Source organism: Dermacentor albipictus, chromosome 3, assembly GCF_038994185.2.
Source record: "Dermacentor albipictus isolate Rhodes 1998 colony chromosome 3, USDA_Dalb.pri_finalv2, whole genome shotgun sequence".
NCBI classification, from domain to species: domain Eukaryota; kingdom Metazoa; phylum Arthropoda; class Arachnida; order Ixodida; family Ixodidae; genus Dermacentor; species Dermacentor albipictus.
The window spans coordinates 159,276,485-159,296,457 of record NC_091823.1 but is presented as its reverse complement, the minus strand read 5'-3'; the positions used below and the strand labels follow the sequence as shown (position 1 = coordinate 159,296,457).

Genomic DNA, 19,973 nt, shown 5'->3' with positions numbered 1-19,973 from the left:
AGATATTGCTGAGTGTCGACACCTACTATTCTCTTGACGCAGAAATTTGTTTCGAACTCGTGAAACTAAGGTAACATTCACTCGCTGACGTTGTCGTATGCCTACCTTAATGTTGTATCAGCACAAAGCATGGCTTTTCTCCCTCCCCGCCGTGTCTGTTCTAGGGTAAAGATTACAGAATCGATCTTTTTTTTTTCTTATTGCTTAGAACATTTACACATGGAAGGAAGAGCATTTTAAAAACACCATTTGAAAAATTTTGAATGAATTTTTTCAGTTCCTGAAATTCCCTCTCTCAGAGCCACCTCTCGTAGGCAATGTCATGAGGATGCTTTCTGAGCCGCTAATGATTTCATAATACTTTCAAAAAGTTTTCTTCTTCAATAAACTTGTAGTTAGTAGTTATTTTCACTTATTTTGATTGTTTCCCAACTGTCTCAGTTGTTTTCGTGGAATCACCAATCAACTTCTAATTCCACGCGCATCTTGGCCAATCCCGCATAGTGGGTATGAGCCGGTGACAGGGCGGCAAACAAATACACAAGAATGCCGCCTGCGTTTCGAAGCCTCGTTTCCATCGCGTTCACGTTCCACGTCGCCTCGTGCGCCTCCGACCTGTTCACGGCAACGGAAGACATGCAGAAGTCCGTGGGCACCGAACACGTCGGTCTCGAAGACGGCCACTTCTACATCCTGTTGCAAGAGCGTAAGCTGGCCGCTGCCATAAGCCGCTACGAAACATTGAGGAACGCCAAGTCGCTGCGAACCGGTCAGGGCGCCTTGGGAAAGTTCCTCTTCCTGAGCGAGCTCACCAATTTGAACTCGTACGCGACCCTGAGTGCCACGCGTCCCTCTCTAAGAAGTCTTCCCACCGCTTTCCTTTCGCCTTCCTTCAGGGAGTGGTGGCCGACGGACAGTGATGTCGCAGGAGCCGCTATTGGAATCTGTAAGTTGCAGCACCTGTACAATATCCCGGCGACTAAGATGGCAGCCATGAAGTCCCGCCTGCTGCCAGCCGCTTCACCCGAAGACTTCGCTTGCGTGGCCAGGGGCTGTTCGATTGAAGCAGAGTATGGAAACACCTCCGCCTGGGTTCGAGCAGCGCTTTCAGAGACGTCGTCGTCCCCAACAAGAGGTTCTTTCCGGATCCTTCGATTAGGCCTCGGTTGGTTACAGGCAAACGACGAGCGCTGGCCTCGGTTGCAGCGATGGGCAGAGTCTATTTATACGAAGGCGGGCAGAAGCTACCCTTCCTCGCCGGAGTCGGATATCAACGAGTACAAGAATGTCTGTGTCCAACAAGGATTCTTGAGGCCGTCTGGAAGCAGACTCGTGTGCAAGATGTCCACGAACTTTGGAGACCCACGCTTGATTCTTCAGCCGCTCAAGTTAGAGGTGCTGTCGCTCAAGCCACGAGTGGTGGTCATCAGCGACTTCCTCTCCCCATCGGAAGTGCACTTCATCCGATCAGCGGCTCAGAAGGGATTCAAGCGTGCAGGAATTTATTCCCCGAAAACCGTTAAGGGAATGCGAAGCTGGAAACGGATCGGCAAGGTAAGAGCGCATTGATTTTGCGACCATATGGCCGTGGTTTAAAGCGAAGCTTGTCTTTGCGAATCTCGTCGAGTTTCCCGACCGTGGGAGCTTCGCACCTGTTCAGTCGCCGAATAGGCTACACAATTACGCCAGAGCGCGAGTGTCGCGCTCTCCGCTGGATTCCTTGCAGCAGCGCCAGATGGCGCTCACCTCCAAGCATTCATATTGTCACGTGGTCGTGACGTCAAAGAACACAGTAGAAATACTGTGAAATGCAAAACTAGCTTTTATTGGGTGAACCTGTGCCCACAAAACAGGCTACACTCAAAGCACAACGAGAGCGGCGAACACAGTCGGCGATCGTCGTAAATCTGATCAGCGAGTCAAGCGCGTCGGCTTTTATAGAGCAGTCGTCGAATGTTCCAGACTAATCGTTTGGACCCGCGTGCCTTCCACAAAGTTCTACACCATTCGCGTTACGCGATGAAATCAGATAACACAAGGTTCGGCGACAACAGACAGCTGGGTAGAAGCATCGATAACTTTCCAGAAACGTCGGATACATGCAGGCGCGTCCCTCGCTGTGCGATTACAGTTTTTGAGCGGCGAAACGTGGTCGCCCGATAAAGATAAGTACACGTGTCAATACCCCCCTCTTAAAAAGCATCGACCCGATGCTGCAAACAAACGAAGGTAATAAACAAAAGCACTCGTAGCAAAGAAAAGAACAAAAATGACGAAGTTCGTCAGCGTCCGTAAAAGGGTTTAAGCCGCACCACGTGGACCACTTCAGATCGTGCGCGGCGCCGCTGTGAATGCGAAATGCCGTCTGGGAGGACCTCATAGTCCAGAGCGCCAATACGTCGGATGACCTTGTAGGGTCCGAAATAGCGTCGGAGTAGTTTCTCACTGAGTCCTCGTCGGCGTATCGGGGTCCAGACCCAAACACGGTCGTCAGGCTGACACTCGACGAAGCGTCGTCGGAGGTTGTAGTGTCGGCTATCGGTCCCCTGCTGGCTCTTGATTCGCAGGCGGGCGAGCTGTCGGGCTTCTTCGGCGCGCTGGAGATAGCTAGCGACGTCAACGTTCTCTTCGTCAGTTACGTGCGGCAGCATGGCGTCGAGCGTTGTCGTCGGTTTCCTGCCGTAAACCAGCTTAAACGGCGTGATCTGTGTTGTTTCTTGCACCGCCGTGTTGTACGCAAAGGTTACGTACGGCAGGACCGCGTCCCACATCTTGTGTTCGACGTCGACGTACAGTGCTAGCATGTCGGCGAGGGTCTTGTTCAGGCGCTCCGTGAGACCATTCGTCTGCGGATGGTAGGCAGTTGTCCTCCTGTGGCTTGTCTGGCTGTACTGCAGAATGGCTTGGGTGAGCTCTGCTGTAAAAGCCGTTCCTCTGTCGGTGATGAGCAGCTTCCAGGTTTATTTTATCCGGACGGCATTGTGTTGCTAGCTAACAAGCAAAGTGATTTGCAACTTCTGGCTAATATCAATGGACTGGAAGGCGAGCATTTAGGTTTGAAATTTGGCGTTGGAAAATCAGCTAGGTTAATCAAGGAAAACAGTGAACAGACAGTGGCAATAGAGGACCAAGAAATACGTCGGGTGAAAGAATATAAATATCTTGGTATATGGATAAACAAAGGCAATAGATATATGTAAACACAGGAAAAAACAATAACAGTAAAGGGGAAGAGAAATGAAGCAAGGAACGCAATTGGAACACAGTAGGTATGAGGTGATCCGGGGTATGTGGAAAGGTGTAATGGTTCCAGGACTTACTTTTGGAAATGTGGTTGTTTGCTTGAAATCAGGGGTACAATCAGGACTCGATGGAAACCAAAAGTCAGTGGGACACCTCGCATTGGGCGCTCACGGGAAGACTACAAAGGAAGCTGTGCAGGGTCATATGGCTGGACAGGTTTTAAAGTGAGGAAAGCGCACATTAAAATTGATTATGAAGAACGATTGAGGAATCTGCAAGAAAGTAAATGGGCTGGTGGAGTGTTGAGGTATTTATACAGAAACCAACATTGATTCACAGGGGGGGGGGGGGGGGGGGACTAGGAAGCTTACCAGCAAGTATGCGGCCTCTAGCCCGTACAAAAATGAGTGTTGAATAACCATTGATATAATGTTGGGGAATTGTTAAAACAGCGGACTTCAACAAATTTTCGAAAGCAATTGAGTTCACTCAACCCTTGCACAACAATATTACCGTTGAGTGTTCACAATAAACAATTTATTGGGTAATTTGTGTCGATTTTTCTAGTTCTTCTTTTGTTGTGTAGCAGTTGAGTCCAGTATACAATAATTAGGACTCGCATATGAAGACATTCCAAACACGTTTTGCGATGCGTTTCCACCTCATTCCTGTCACTTTGCGGCAAGTAGGTTCTTCTTTCGCCTCGCTTTCATTAAAAGACAATTGTGAGACCGATGAGGTGGAATCGAACGTCGGCCGTCGAGCCCGGTACTCTAACCAATAGGCCACGAGCGCGCGCATACTCCTCTCATTCGAAAGCCAGTAAGCTCTGAAATGCTTGGCGTGTGCGCCGCGTGCCACTTCCTGGTGCTGTCGCTACAGCTGGCGCTTTGAAGCGCCTGTCTCCGGGACCGCCCCACGTTCGTAGCCATCTTCGCTACGTAAAAACTGCAACGTTAGACTAGATTCATGACCGCCCAAGTTCATAACGATTTATTTCTTCGCCGGTGTACAAATGCCATCGTCGTTTTAACATACACTAGATGACATAACCATTGGTGCGATCCGAAATGAGCACGTTTCGGGGAGCAGAAGAATGCGAAATTCACTTGCAAACACGGTGACTACGCGCATGTGGAGTTCCCCGAATGTAGACACGGCGGCAGCGCGGCCGGCGATAAGACAGGTGCCGACAGGCGACGACGCTACCTTCGAGCTTCGGCCGCACTGTGGGAACCGTAGGATGCAAGCGCGCACACGCTACAAACATACACGGGTGAGGTCTTGGAATTTCCTGCGACGTACCCTCTGTCCGTAAAGCAAATATAGTTTTTTATCCAGTGTCCGTGGTACTAGAGATCAAAGAAGCACGCGATTTATTTTAGCCTCGCCGAACTGTCGTCATCTCATGTCCCAAGCCTGCAGATCTCGTATGTTCAGTTAAGAACACCAAAGGGAAATGAAAGAAATACAGGTAACGGACTCTTATCGTACCTTGTCACCTTGTCATCTGCAAAGACGCTACAAACAATTTTGGAAGCTTTATTTTTGTTAAAGTAGCAAAACTAGTAATAACCTTTATTTCTAGGTGGCGCTACAAATGTTAGGGTAGCGTTCGGGCGTATATGTGCGCGCGCAAGCGGGCGCAACCGAGCTTCGTTTTGCGCACAGTTTTGCAACAGTACACACGGTTACCGCTAGTTTCGTAGTCGCATTTTTCGGTCGTAGTATTTATTGTTTACGCTATAAATTAGGAAGTTCTTAAAAATTTATGAAGGTTAGTTGATGAAAAATTATTGCTAATTAATTAGTGGTTCTTAAGTGCCGTTATTTTGTGTTTGAAAGATTTTTATAACTGAATACGATAGTGAAGCCATGTGAAGCTGTGAACGGCTTTTGGACTCAGTTATTTGGTTGCAGTTGTGCGGTGGTTCACGCCTCGTGCTTTTTGATGAAAGTATTTTCTTTTCAGACATCATGACGCACATTTCAGTGAAATGCTTTAACGACGTTAAGTGGGACGTTTATCCGTTGAAGTGGTTGGCTCACCCAGCTACTAGTCTTCTACTGATGTGCGAGCCTGACGGTTTTAATGAGTTGCGCGGCAGAGGCCATGATGCCTGTTGAAGAGAAGGCACCCCGAAACAGTCGCAACCGCACTTCTGAAGATAGGTCAGCAATCTCGTTTTCTTGGGCACGTAGCCTTCTTTTCTATTTTGACATTGACGAGCGTGACATGTTAAGCACACCGTTCACTTTCTTCAAGCAAACCGCATGCTCCGGAGCAAATGCGCGCGATACTAACTCTCGCTGCCGCCGTCACTTCGTTTGAAACAATGGTAGGCGAAGAGGCAGCGGCGCCCCATGTGCGTAAAATTGCATTGCTTCATTTGTTCCTGTCTAATAACGTTTGCTTCATTTGTATGAGAGAACACAATTGGAACATAAGGATCGGCTTCTCTGCGCAGTGATAATTTTGTACAGTGGCCACGTCATCTTTCACGGGGGCTCACGTATGCAGTCTAAGCGCTTGTTATCGCGTTCCGATACGTGAGAGGCGCGCTGCCTTTCAAGGTATTTAGGCAGGCACTACGAGCTTAGGAGAACCGCGACAAATAATCGTGCAGCAGGTGTGCAGCTGTGCTACGCTTGTACCACACTCGTACCGGAAGGCAGTGTTGCACTTCACGCTTACGCATTTCGTAACTATGGCGGCCTCCGTGGCAATTTGGGGCTCGAGGTCGTGGATACGATCCCTGCAACGGCCGCATTCCAAAGGAGCGGAATGCAAAAACGCTCGTGCATTGTGCATTGTATGCACGTAAAAATTTCCAGGAAGTCAAAATTAATGCGGAGTCCCCGACTACGACGTGCCTCATAATCAGATCGTTGGTTTGGCACGTGGAACATCAGAATTATTTTTTTTTTTTCGTAGTGGCTCATCGTATACCATACGGTTAGTGTGATCACCTTTTGTGCCGTAGCGGTTAAGCGCGCCTCGATTTAGGTTGCGGCTAATGATGCGGCGCACCGCAAAACATATTTCGCCTCTCTGGGATTTGCGGAGAACGGCCAACCGATTAGTCACAGCTTCCGCGCGGTGACTGTACACGGATACACAGCGCAAATGAACAGAGGTGTGGTGACGTGGTCAAAGAACCGAGCCGCCGACGGACTCACCTTATCGTCTATCACCGCCAAAACTACCGCAGTAAGCATCTTTATCTAGCGCGGCGGGTTGCCGTTGAAGGCGTACTGTACAATTTTAATAAGTGATAGCCGAAACATGCCACCGTTCTCTGCTGCCTCTTTGAGTTGGACCGATCCGAATGTGCGTTGTTTCCAGAAGCGAAAGGAGCGCCAATCGGCGCGTTGTCGCCTCGAGCTAAGCGTCGCACTCGAGCACCGTTTGCGCGGTGAATAATGACGCGTGCATGAAGCTCGCTCACTGCGCGGACGCTAGCGCGTGTCGGGTTCGTTAGACGATCCTACCGCTGTCAAGCAGATGTAGGAGTCGTCGGACTACCTCGCCGCTGCCACCATTTGGAGGAGTCGAAGGTCGTAGATGAGGAACTCGGTTAACAGGATTTATTTACAGGATGAACATATTTTAAGACAAGACATACATCCGCATTCTAGCGCGACTCCCATATGGAGCCCGCAAGATTAACATTCAGCAAACAGCATTCGAGCACACAGCTCACTACTACATTTTCAGCATAACATCGAGCACTCAGCTCCCAACGACGAGTACGACACGAGCACGACACGAGCACGAGCACGCTCTAGCAGCCGGCAAACGCTGCTTATAAGCTCTCCGCTTGACGTCATCGTTCGGCGTGGACGGAGCACGAGTGGTCGGGAATGTTCGTCCAATCATTGTAAACTTGCCGCCGCCCCGCAGTACAGCCCACACACACAAAGGCTAACACGTTCGAGCCCACACACACAAAGGCTAACACGTTCGAGCGCCCCGTGGACGGAAATGTTCGTGTTGCACACACACAGGTTTCAGTGCCGCACAGCTCTCGGTGTTGACGTCAGAGGGCCTTGTAGAACTCTCGGTACAGCATAGCCCGCGGTGTCGTCGACCGAGGGCCTCGTAGAACTGTGCGCCGTCCCGGGTGGCGCGGCGGCGCACCACATTCCAGAGCTGACCGCGCGCCACGTGGCCGCCTGTCATCCGTAGCTCTCACAAGGCGCCTCGTCTGGGGGGCTTGGAACACGCGCAGCGGGCTGAAAGCTGGCACGTTGCCACCCCGTACGGTCATTCCTAACACGCGCAAAACGCGAAAGAGCGTGTACGCGACGAGCGTTCGTTCCTCGAGCGTTCACGTTCCTCATGAGTTCACGTTCACGAGCGTTCACGTTCCTCCTGAGTTCGACCAAACCCGACCGTCACGCTGAAGAAGAGTAAAGGTTTACGCAGAATTAAACTGAAGCCTTTCAAACACCAATACTCAATCATAACTTCAGCAGCTTAACTTCACGAACAGCCTGTTCTTACCCTATCGCAGTGGCGTACTTATTTCATGTACTGCTGCCACTGAACCGTCTGGCCAACTCTACAGGTACGTCAACACAAACGCGCCAAGTTTGTGGTCCCTATTCCGAACACGTGCTTGCATCATGCAAAGTTTTCATCACGCTGACTCACATTTGTTCCTTTAATCCACACAGGACACGCTCCTTAAACAAACAACCACTCTTGCCTAACTTACGTAACACAGAGGAACCTCTTAACAAATGTGTCTTTTACTAACTAGCTCTTCGCACGCGTACTAGAGAAGTCAGAATACGGCTGCCCTCGACACACACGAGCAACCCAGTCATCAACGTTCTGCTTCCTTCCGTCCGCACAGGACACGCGCTAATGGACCTAAGAGCTCTTCTCAGTGCAAATCACGCACTTACTGAAAATCTACGCGCTTAACCTTAAAATTCAAAAAACACTTAAAAAGAAAGAAGGTTAAATAACACACACGCGCGTTACGATAGGCCTCTCAACGATAACCTTGACCTTCAGGTTACTCACACACATAAAAAAGAAAGCCTATGTACTTATTAATGAACATCTCGCGAGACTACAGGTTTACTTAAAACGCATCTTTCAAATCTCGAGCTTCTCAAACAAATCATAAACAGAGCTCATACCTTACATATTGAAAGAAATCCTAGTCTCAGATCGCGAAAATTTGCAAATGTTCAAAAATAAAACAAAACACGTTTCACTTCTACGGAAGCTCTCCTGGCTTCCCGTTCCCGATTGCTTACGACTGACTCATACTTTCAGCCGGACTCGAGGTGGTCGCACTTTACAAGCTACTCTGGCTACGGAGGAACAAAAAAAGGGCTGACTCACTATCAGCTCCCCCAAGACGTTACGGTCTCCTGCCAATTTGCGTCCCCGCGCCCCGCTTTCAACATGACCTCGACTGACCGCATCGCTACTCCCCACCTGGTCTCGTCTTGCCACCTTGCGCTTCTTTGTACTGCACGCTGAGCTTCGAAGAGAACGACGGAACGACGAGGAATTTGACTGCCCCGTGCCCTTTGTCCGCGTCCGTGCAGAACAAGCTTCTCGGTCCCTCTTTGACCGGTGGCTCGAACTGGTTCGATGCGTCAACATCGTCCGTGACAACCGCACCTGTCGTTTCTCCGCGCCCTGCCCTTCTGGTTCTCTCGCCGTCTTTGGCGGCGCTACATTAGTCACCGCATTCCGATCTTTTCGGCGCTTCTTTTTGCGGCGCTTTCTCCTCGAACTCCCTTTCATGCCGTCATCTCGCGCCTCGTGCTGGCCGTTACACATCTCGTCGGCCCAGATCGGTCTCTTACCCACGCAGTCTGATTGATTTTCATTTAAATCAACATTCTCTCTGCCTCGACTGGCGCACAGCTCGACCGACTCTGGCACAATGCAGCAGGCTTTACTCGAGTTAGACAACTCGCACTCTTGCGAAATGCCCTCTACTGCATTGCCCAGCTCACGCTGTGCATCGACACACAGTCCGTCGGTCTCGATCGCTGTCTCACGCGCACAGTCTGAATGATTAATAACTGAATCATCCCTCTCTAGGCTACCTAGACTGGCGGAGAGCCGCACCGATCCCTGGACAATGCAGTTGTTCTCTCGTGAGCTACGGAGCTCGCCATCCCGAGAACTACTCTCAACTGCATAGTCCAGCTGGCACTTCTCTTCTGCACGCAGATCTGACTCGACATGGGTGCTCGCGTCTGTCAAGTCCGTAGTATTCTGTACCTCGCTAACGACCTCGATACCATGAGATGCGACGCACACACGCGGTAACTGTGCCAATTTGTTCGCAGCTGGCCTAGCTGTCTCTACAGTCCTCTGTTGGCACAGCACCTCGTCGCTCTCACTCTGGCCTTTAACGGCCTCTGCTGCCACTAAGGCATCGTTAGCTGCTAGCACTTCGAGTTCACTTATGAACGTGTTGCTATTCTCACAGGTACTACTACTTTCCTCGGCTTTTGCGCAAAATCTGCTATCTACTTCCTCACACTTACGCTGCGTCCAGCCTACAGATTTCTCAAGCCGCTGTTCTCCTCGTGCGTCTAACTGCTGCAAATCCTGTATCTGTTTCTTCACTGCTGCCATTTCCTTTTCAACCTCCTGCCGTTTTTGCTCACGCTCTTGGCGTTTTCCCTCACGCTCTTGGCATTCTTGCTTAATTGATTCCTGTTCCCGCTTTTTGCTTAGAATTCGTTTACTCATTTGTTCTATGAATTTCGCATCATTGTTACTTCCTAGAATTGCCTTACGAATTTCTGCTTCCGTCAAGTCCTCCTCTACGTTTACCTCTATCTCCTCACACAACCACAACAGGTCAGCCCTCGTCAAACACATTAGGACCATGGTCGCTACTATAAGCTTTGGCTCTGCTGTCACACAATACTTGTTGCGATACCCACGCAAATCAAAATACAAGTAAAAGATCCCCAGCGAATCAAATCCAAAAACACAGTGAAAATGAAGCCTGGTAAATCTTACAGCCAAAACCAAACGCTTACCCACTGAAGCAGCACCATATCACCAGTCCTTCCCCGCCGTATCCAGTCAATTGCAAGAGGTGGTCGCCCAAGTCGCCTCCAACTTGATCAGGATGCCGGTCGGTCACCATGTGCCAACGTCCGTCAGCTGCCGTTGCTGTCTCCCGAGTCGTAGGCCGATCTAGGAGCCGTAGTCGGATCCCTCCGCTGCCATTCAGTTGTCAGGGTTGTCGGACGATCCCACCGCTGCCACCAGTTATCGGGTTCGTCAGACGATCCTACCGCTGTCAAGCAGATGTAGGAGTCGTCGGACTACCTCGCCGCTGCCACCATTTGGAGGAGTCGAAGGTCGTAGATGAGGAACTCGGTTAACAGGATTTATTTACAGGATGAACATATTTTAAGACAAGACATACATCGGCATTCTAGCGCGACTCCCATATGGAGCCCGCAAGATTAACATTCAGCAAACAGCATTCGAGCACACAGCTCACTACTACATTTTCAGCATAACATCGAGCACTCAGCTCCCAACGACAAGTACGACACGAGCACGACACGAGCACGAGCACGCTCTAGCAGCCGGCAAACGCTGCTTATAAGCTCTCCGCTTGACGTCATCGTTCGGCGTGGACGGAGCACGAGTGGTCGGGAATGTTCGTCCAATCATTGTAAACTTGCCGCCGCCCCGCAGTACAGCCCACACACACAAAGGCTAACACGTTCGAGCCTACACACACAAAGGCTAACACGTTCGAGCGCCCCGTGGACGGAAATGTTCGTGTTGCACACACACAGGTTTCAGTGCCGCACAGCTCTTGGTATTGACGTCAGAGGGCCTTGTAGAACTCTCGGTACAGCATAGCCCGCGGTGTCGTCGACCGAGGGCCTCGTAGAACTGTGCGCCGTCCCGGGTGGCGCGGCGGCGCACCACATTCCAGAGCTGACCGCGCGCCACGTGGCCGCCTGTCATCCGTAGCTCTCAGAAGGCGCCTCGTCTGTGGGGCTTGGAACACGCGCAGCGGGCTGAAAGCTGGCACGTTGCCACCCCGTACGGCCATTCCTAACACGCGCAAAACGCGCAAGGGCGTGTACGCGACGTTCTGCACACAAATCGCGCGGGATGATCGGAACCACGCCGGAGCGGCTAGCTTCAAAGAAGCGGTACATGTTCTCACTCGTACAGGCACGCTCACGCTCGCTACGCTCTCGGCGTATGTTTAGGTCATTCCTTCTACCGGACTTCTCCCCAAAGATTCGATATCTGTTTGGTATGGGCTATGCACTGTCGCGTGGTCTTTGGTTCTGCGAGAGAGCCGGGAATATTTTCCCCACTGAAACATCGCTGTGCGTGTTTCAGCTAACATTTACCGTAGCAACCCATTTCTTCCTTTTCTCGACGGCACTCGTAAATAGTCGCAAACTTTTACTTGACGGTATAGTGTGTACTTCTATTTCGTGCGTAGTTATGTGCAGTGTGTGGCAGATTCTTAATCCGCGCAATCTCATTTTCTCTCCACATTCCCTTCTCACAGGTTACGTATGCAGTAAATTCCCAGATGCTAAAGTGTTCTACGCCAAAAGCACCTTGGCGTCGTGCAAGAGACACCCGTTGATATGTGGCTGATTCACTAGCAAGCTGGCATCTCTGTTGCCACTCTCCATCAAGTGGGATTTTCAACTATTTTTTGTGCTGCTCTGTGGTGTACTAGCTGCCCCATGGACGCTGTGAAGGCTTACTTTCGATTTGCTCTGGCGTTTAGTAGTAAAGGATGGGCTACCTTTTGAGGGGAGGCATTTACTTTTGTTTGTGAGAATGCTTACCAGCCTAACCAAGTGATACGTGCGTACTGTAAACAGCAGCACGAACAGAGGCGGACGACGGACGACGAAATAGGTAGGAGCACACACGAGCGCAAGCTCTACTTAAAGTTTGCTTTTGATGACAAAGATATTAAACACACTGGTCAACTTGGCAAAGGTAAAAATCCGTGCAAGCGTGGCAGAAACAGCCACGTGCGACAAGACAAAAATATGAAAAAGCCATGTCATGTAGAATAAACGTGCGTGAAAAACGAGAACTGCCGGTCAAATCTTTCGAAAAAGCGAAAGATTTGTCCGATAAGTGATAATACCCAACGAGAAATACTCTTTTGAGAACTGCAACTTTTTCCCACTAAGGGCAACAGATAACTTGGTTATGCATTTGTTTCGTTTGTGATCAATAAATATTGCTCCTGGAACTCCTCTTATGTTGCGGTATAGAGTAGAAAGAACGATTGTTTCATCACAAAGACCAGAACACAGGAGGACCTATGGAAGCATTATTTATTGATCACGAAGAAATAATCATAAGCAAGATTTCTGTGACCCTTAGTAGGAAAGAGTTGCTGCAGTACTTCTCGTTAATATCACTTACAGGAGAAACCTTTCAGTTTTCATGTTTTTGTTAGTTTTTGACGCACATGTTTATTCTACAGGACGTATTTCGGTCCTTTTTTGTTGTGCCTGGCTGTTTATGCTGCGCATCCATGGCTTTTTCTTTGTGAAGTTGGCCAGTGTGTTTAAAATCTTCGTCTTCACGAATAAACTTCTAGTTGAGTCAGCGTTCATGTGTGTTCCTACCTTAATTCATCCTTCTCGTCTCTGTTTGGGTGGTTGTCAAATATAAATGTACACCGAATTGGCGAAGTGCCCATAGAATTGATACATGAAGTTATTTGCGCTGTTTATTTCAGGAAGAACGCTATAGGGTCTTGTCTTTGTACATTTTGTACATTTTGTACACTGAGTACATTTTTCTAGTTCAACTTCAAGGAGTCCCCTGAGGAAGCCAATAAGAGTAATGGTAACTTCCTTTGTGTGTAGGATTTATGCATTTCATCCATTCAAGGCATGACATGGCACATGCCTGATTGTAGGTTGCAAGCATTCGTAGTAAGATCTACTTTTCGGTTCTCATGACGCTTCTTTGTACTGCGCTGCATTCTCCAGGCACATGAACCTTTTCATGATCTAAGTGCATGCGTTCTTTTTCTATATGTTGGAGCGAAAATTGTGGGCTCAAATATGCACATATATCATTTTTCTTGTAATCTTTTTCAACATGGGTGCTGCAGCTCCCTCTGTCTTTCAGTTACTGCTTTGCCCAATTTTTATGCAACCTTTATGTATATTATGCAGCAAAATTCTGGTGCTATTTTAATATTTTATCTGCGAAATTCAGGTAATTGGTGTTTCGTATATGCATTTATTTGCGTTTTTCACTGTCTCAGCAATCTGGCTGTCGAGTCATTGGAACCTTTTCTCATCCTTTATGACTATTTCTGGGGTGCTTGATACTGAAAGTGCAGGTGACCATTTATTTGGCTGTTTGGAATTGTGTTAGCCATGTGTTACTACCAATTTTCTGTGCTAAATAATTATTTTTTCTCTTATCGTTCAAGGTATTAGCCTTTCCTTATCTCTTTATTGACTGAGGTACAACTTAGTTGCTGGGTATAGGGAAAAAGACCCCAAAAAGTGCTTTAATTAGCTTTGTGCAAGTCCAGAAAAATTACCTAAAAATGAGCTCACTAAATTGAGTAAATGCCACTAACAAACTCTTCTGTACCCCAAATTAACATAATCAAATGGTGTACTGTTCTTGACTTGTGCCATGGAGATGAGCTGCTTTCATTACACAAAAGCTTTACAGGTTTATTTCTGAAGAAAGCAATCCTGGCTTGTCAGAAACACGATTCAGGTGTTCACCATGCCCGACAACTTTCTAAATGATGTCTCGTCAAATAATAGCTAAGTTGAGTGATGATATTTTATAAAAAAATTGGGCAACATGAAAATATATATATCTCGAATACAAAGCTCAGGCAAGTCTACTTTGGTACTTCATTAAATTTTAATCCCGGTAAAAGACGTGTGCTAAAGGTTGTACATATTTACGTGAAGTCATTTGTTTCAAGTTTGTTATTTTGCCTCCTCACAGTCAGCCGTAGCTCTTCCTGTGATGTGTTAGTGTGCGCAACATTTTAATGTAACATAGTCATATGTCTTTTGTGTATTCACATGCAAGCAGCTTCAAGTGTTCATGTGTTCAAAGTTGGTTGTTACAAGGGTATGCTTAATGCCTGCCTTTTGAGTCGCTTTGCCTTCTAGTCATAAACTTAAGCCGAAAGTGAAGAGCACAATGATCGTTTTGATTGGATTCATATGTATAGATTTTTCAGATGTATTTACACTGCTAGAGTGCTGTAGGCACTAGCCTATGCCTCCAGGTTCGATGTAGTTGTGCCTTATCTACTGTAATGATTCACGTGCACGCATCTTTAGTGTAACTAAAGGTACTTCAAGTTGATCAGTCTCTCCTTTGATTTTGTTTGTGTTTGGGAAAGTTATGAGCAGGCACCGGGGCATGCAAGTGTGAACAGCGAAGCAATTTCAATATATGAATAAAAATACACTAGCCCAACGAAACAATCATATTTCAATGGCGACTTCTGAAATATCAATGGCATCTCAACTGTGCCACAATATGCTTTTCAATGCTGTGGCAATATTACCTCAACAACAGGTCAACAGAACTACCACAATGTCAGTTCAACGCAGAATCAATGGTAACTCAACAACTATTCAACAAAACAAACACAACGGGCCGTCTAAGCACAATGGACTTTCAATGGTAACTTAACAATTATTCAACATTAAGCTACCCAGTGGTGTTTCAATTAAATTTCAGTGGCCGATATTCAAGAGTCCTAAACACTCAACCCAACAATTATCCAACAAACTCTCAATATTTCCTCAATAAAAAACTCAACATTGACCAACAATATTTCAATGCCTTCTCAATAATTTTTTGTACGGGCTAGGTGAGCAGCACAGCAACAAATGACATCAAGCGGAAAGTCGGAGAGGCTGAAATAACCTCGTGGGTGACGGCAATGGAAACCTGCCAAGAGCAACTACTTAAGAGCGAAAAACGAAATCAGGAAACAAACAATTTATGATAACTCGAAGGGAAGCTCATTATTTTTCGAAGCGAGATCAGGATGCCTTAGAACACGCACCTATAAAGCGAGATATAAGAAGGAAGAAGAAGCATGTGCTTGCTGCGGTAAAGCTAGGGAAACGATGGAGCACGTTTTAATATATTGTGAAGATATTTGCCCAGCGGTTGATTTAGCCCCCAATCGACTCCCTTGGGTTTAGCGAGAGCAGGAGGAAAGTAAACATGTCCGCAATAGAGATTAGTAAGAGGCGATTGGAAGATTGGTGGAAGAAAAGTAGGGAAAAGGCAAAAAACGTTCACACTAGGGGGTCAGAAAATGTAGTTATGGGAATTCATTGCGCGGTTTTCTTCTTGTTCTTTTTTTTACCTAAGTAGGACAGTAGGCAGTATAATAGCAAGAGCTTGGTGGCGCAACCGACAGCCCCGTTCCAAAGGGGACGCTCATAGCATCCATCCATCCATCGTAAGCATTCGCGCCAGCGATGGCGCCGGTCGTGCGGAGAAATGAAGGGGAAATGAAGATGAACGCTTCGCCTTCGCGCATCCGCAGCTGTACGTAATGAGGAAGTAAACCCTTATTGCAGATAAAAAGGATTGAAATTACGCTACGTATGAATGCGCATGCTGCCACTGAAACCACGATGCGTTCAAGGCGTCCGCTTGTCAACAGCGCCGCTGAATAAAAGGCTCGGTGAAATTTGTGTTAGCGCGTGCTTGCGTGCGCGTGTGTGGCGTGCGTGCATCTACTCGCATATCGATTCTTTGTGCGCTCTCACAAAGCTTCGCTATACATAGATCCCAACTATCATCCGTTGTATTTTCTTTTCTTAGAATTCATGCAGCATAAAATTCACTAGCATTTCTTCGTGTATACGTACCTTCTGGACAAAATCTCGTTGCCTCGCACCGATAAATGAACGAGTGCGAACAGGATAGTGTAGAATTTGAAACATGAAGTCAAAGAGTGTGAAGAGGCACTGACGTCATCAGAAAGCAAACCAGATAAAACGAAGGAGGAGGAGATGCTGGGAAGAAAGGAAGTTTGAACATAACCAGTCTCTACTTCGCATCGTGCATGAGGAAAACAAAGAAGAAATATAAGAGTGTCTGCAGTCCAAGTTTGTCATGTGGCCATAAGTGATACAAAATTGAAGTTCCATTTTCTTAAGTTGATTATATTTGAAATCCTATAACTTTTCTTTGTAAGTCGTCTGTCCCATAAGCAATAGATGGAGCTAAAAGTTTCGGACAAATGGGTTCAGACATGGCCAAACACGTGACAAAGAAGTGATCTCAAAGTTAATCATCGATGGTTAATGCAGCTTTAAATTTTAATGTGAACAGCATTCTGTATCAAGCTTTAGCCACAACCATGTGAAGCCAACAGATAATGATACCAAGGAAAACATGAGGGAAATTACCTAAGTTATTCATGGAATTGACAAGCCAAAGGAAAATCAACGAGAACCAAGCAACAACCTGCCGTCGATGAAGGTCGGATCCTCATTAGGTTGTTCTACCACCAGCGGCAAACTGTTCCATCGTCGACTTTCAATTCCCTTACGTTTATAATTTCTACACATCAACTAAAGGCAACAAATGCTTTCCTTTGCATCATTATCTATTGGATTATATTGTTGTAGTGAACAACAAATCACTTGCCTTAGTTACCCTTCTTATTCTTTGCCTATTTTACACAATTTGAGTAGCTATTTCCCTAAAGTCTCTTACGCCGACCAAATGATCCAAATTTTCTACTAGCTTGTGCCATCCCACGTCATAACGTCGCCGTAATTATACAGCCGTCATTCAATCGTGATCGTGCTGCCATTGTCAGGTCCAGGACAACATTCATTTGGGCTAGATGGTGCATACAGGATGACGCTTGTTCTGTGTCGATCTCCCTCTCGCGATCGTCGTAGCTGGTGCTGTTCCTTCCTGATTTATTGTCGGGTCATGGTCGTCATCGCACTGTCGCCATGCCGTGGCCGTCATACTGCATTCGTCGTTTCATCGGCGCCGTTCTTTTTCGCATTCATACTGTCGTCATGGGGTTACGTCGCCTTTATCGTGCTATTGGCGTCATTCCCTCCTCTTCGTACACTCGTTGTCATATTGTCTTTTTGTTATGCCGTCGCGGTCGTTCCATCCTTCCAGCTTTCCGATCTGTTTGTTCTCTCACCGTCGCCACCACCCCATAGTCGTCTAGACATTACCGTCACACAGCAGTCTTCGTCCAATCGTATTCATGCGGTCGTCGTCCCGCTATCGTCGTTGTACCATCGTCCCTCATTTTAGAATCGTCCTTCATCCCATTGTCGTCATACCGCCTTCATGGTTCCATCGTCGTCACTGCCCTGCCATCATGCGGTCGTGATGATGCCTTCATAGTGATGGACAACCCTGACGAGCCAGTATCTTAGCAGAGTGGGCGTATCCCGGGCAGTGTGTGTCGCACAGCCGCAGCAATGGCACTCACAGACTGACCTCCACAGATTGCAAATAAGGGCGCCTTCAGCAATGCCAAGTATCGCTACATTGCTTGAATGCTGATCGTATTAACGTTTACAGTCGTGGTGAAGTGGGTTCGGCCGCAATTCTTTTTAAGCCTCGCCAGCATGGCTCGTTTTATATCAGTTTCCACTCTGAGACAAGGAATCAATATCTAAAGCTACAGTTACATTCCAAATTAGTAGTGCGATATTTAAAACGTCAATAACAACGTAAACATTCATCTACATCATTTTACAACAAATAAAACAATTAGGGATGAATAACCGTTGTCATTAAACAGGAATTGAACCTCTTACGTGTGCCCTGGCTAAACAAGAAACGAGAAAATACTATATTTCAGGCCAAAATATATATACCCGGCCTCGAAATTACGAGTAACTTAACTAAAAATTTTATGCTAGGAACACGAATTATGCTTTAACAGATCACTTACGTGCTTTGGCGAACAGGCTTATTGAGAACAAGTCAACAAATACAAAACAAAGAAATGATAATACCGTAATAATTGGAACTTTACTTCATTCTTCCTCATTATTTTACACACCTGCAGGTGTCCTGGCTCCGGGACTCCAAGCACAACTTTCTGCAGCGCCTCTCTCGGCGCATTGAGGTCACTACTGGTGTGTCGCTGGAATCGGCCGAGGCGTATCAGGTGGCAAACTACGGCCTCGGCGGACACTACACGCCCCACATGGACGCCCACAAGTTCAACAAGGTGGCCAACCCCGTGGCCAGTAAGAACGGCAACCGACTGGCCACCATGCTCATGTACCTCACAGACGTCGCCGCGGGAGGTGCAACAGCGTTCGTCAAGCTGGGCGTCGCGGTGAAACCACGCGTTGGCGACGCCCTCTTCTGGTACGACGTAGAACCGTATGATGGGAGCGAGTTCCCCGCTGAGCTTTCTTTCTGGCACCAGAAAAGGAGGGCGGACGAGCTCACGACGCACGTTGGCTGTCCCGTCCTGTCGGGCTCCAAGTGGATCGTGACCAAGTGGATTCACGAGCGAAACAACCTCGTCGTGCACTACAACACGCCCGGCTGACGCCATGGTCACGTGCGCCTAAGAAAATCGAGAACCTCGCTTTGGGTCTGACTCGATCAAATTATACAAATTTCATCCTTTTCGAAATTACGATTTCAACGTACGTGAAAGGCCCCGCCTCGCCGAATTGATCATTTTCTGTAAAGACAGAAATGAGCCGAGCAGATCCGCTCTTTGCTTGATGCAACACACTGAGTAGCCGGTAAGGGAGAGAAGAAAGTGACTGGGTTTCCTGAAAGGCGAAACATTGATTGAGATAGTTAATTATTAGAGAGCTATACGCATAAGATTAGTAGGTTTATCAGCTGTATAAACTGCTGCAAACATTTGCTTACTAACTAAATTAACAAGCGCTGAGCACATGGAAATATGAACGCATCTCGCTCGATGAATGCGGACGCTTGCTGTCAGAGCGCTGACGTCATGAGTGGCCGCATCAGCGAACGAATTCCCCATCCCCCTCAGATTACCCCCATGAAACGTTGCGCGCGACCGCAGTAAATGTGAAGGGCCGATTTACGCTCGAGCCGCCCATCGCCGCAAGCCGCACCGCACGCGGGCGGTACGTAAAAAGCGGGCGGTCGTCGCGATCGGTCACAAAATTGCATTTATGCTGAAACCGCTGTTAGATATGGGGCTGTTTCCTGCACCTACTTCGAGTTCCCCAGACCACATCGAATCGCAGCACAACTAATTGAGAAGCGCAGAAATGCGGAAAGCACATTCCAGAGGCGCGAACGTGCAAACAAGTTGAAGGCCGCCACTTCGTACGCCACCGGTGGAGCTATTCAATGCTTGGCTCTTCCAGAAAGCGAGGGGATAGCCCGGCACTGTTCCAGGTAACGTGAGTCCCGAAGCCAGATGGCTGTGATGTACCGGGAAGGCCTGGCAGCGTCGCACCGGTCGCCTTTGAAGAAGGCATTTGCAAGCCAGCGAGGCCGTACCGCCGGGAGTAGGGAGGCCCTCGGACAATGGGGCCCAAGCGTCCCCCTTGTCCGCCTTTGAAGAGCGCATTGCAAGTCGGCAAGGCAAGACCGCAGGGAGCCGCCGGGTGTGACACCGCCGCACGGGCGCCTACCATTGGCCGAAAATGGCGTCATCTGAGCGGACTCTCCCATTGGCCGAACATGACGCGACTTCCAGTCCTCGAAG

At 48.0% G+C, this 19,973-nt stretch overlaps 1 protein-coding gene across 1 annotated transcript; it reads left to right on the top strand.

Annotated features, from left to right (window-relative positions):
- The first annotated feature begins 520 nt into the window (after positions 1 to 520).
- On the top strand, positions 521 to 18,860 carry LOC135908694 (prolyl 4-hydroxylase subunit alpha-2-like). The gene is made up of 2 exons (XM_065440552.1): positions 521 to 1,554; positions 18,327 to 18,860. Exons 1-2 carry the CDS (start codon positions 547 to 549, stop codon positions 18,819 to 18,821), a joined length of 1,503 nt encoding a protein of 500 aa, XP_065296624.1. The 5' UTR covers positions 521 to 546; the 3' UTR covers positions 18,822 to 18,860.
- The last annotated feature ends 1,113 nt before the right edge of the window (positions 18,861 to 19,973 follow it).

Excerpts from the sequence above, each read along its gene's own strand:
- LOC135908694 (XM_065440552.1), top strand. The coding sequence starts at position 547 with ATGCCGCCTGCGTTTCGAAGCCTCGTTTCCATCGCGTTCACGTTCCAC. Across the intron at positions 1,555-18,326 it reads GCTGGAAACGGATCGGCAAG|GTGTCCTGGCTCCGGGACTC; the intron begins GTAAGAGCGCAT and ends ACACACCTGCAG.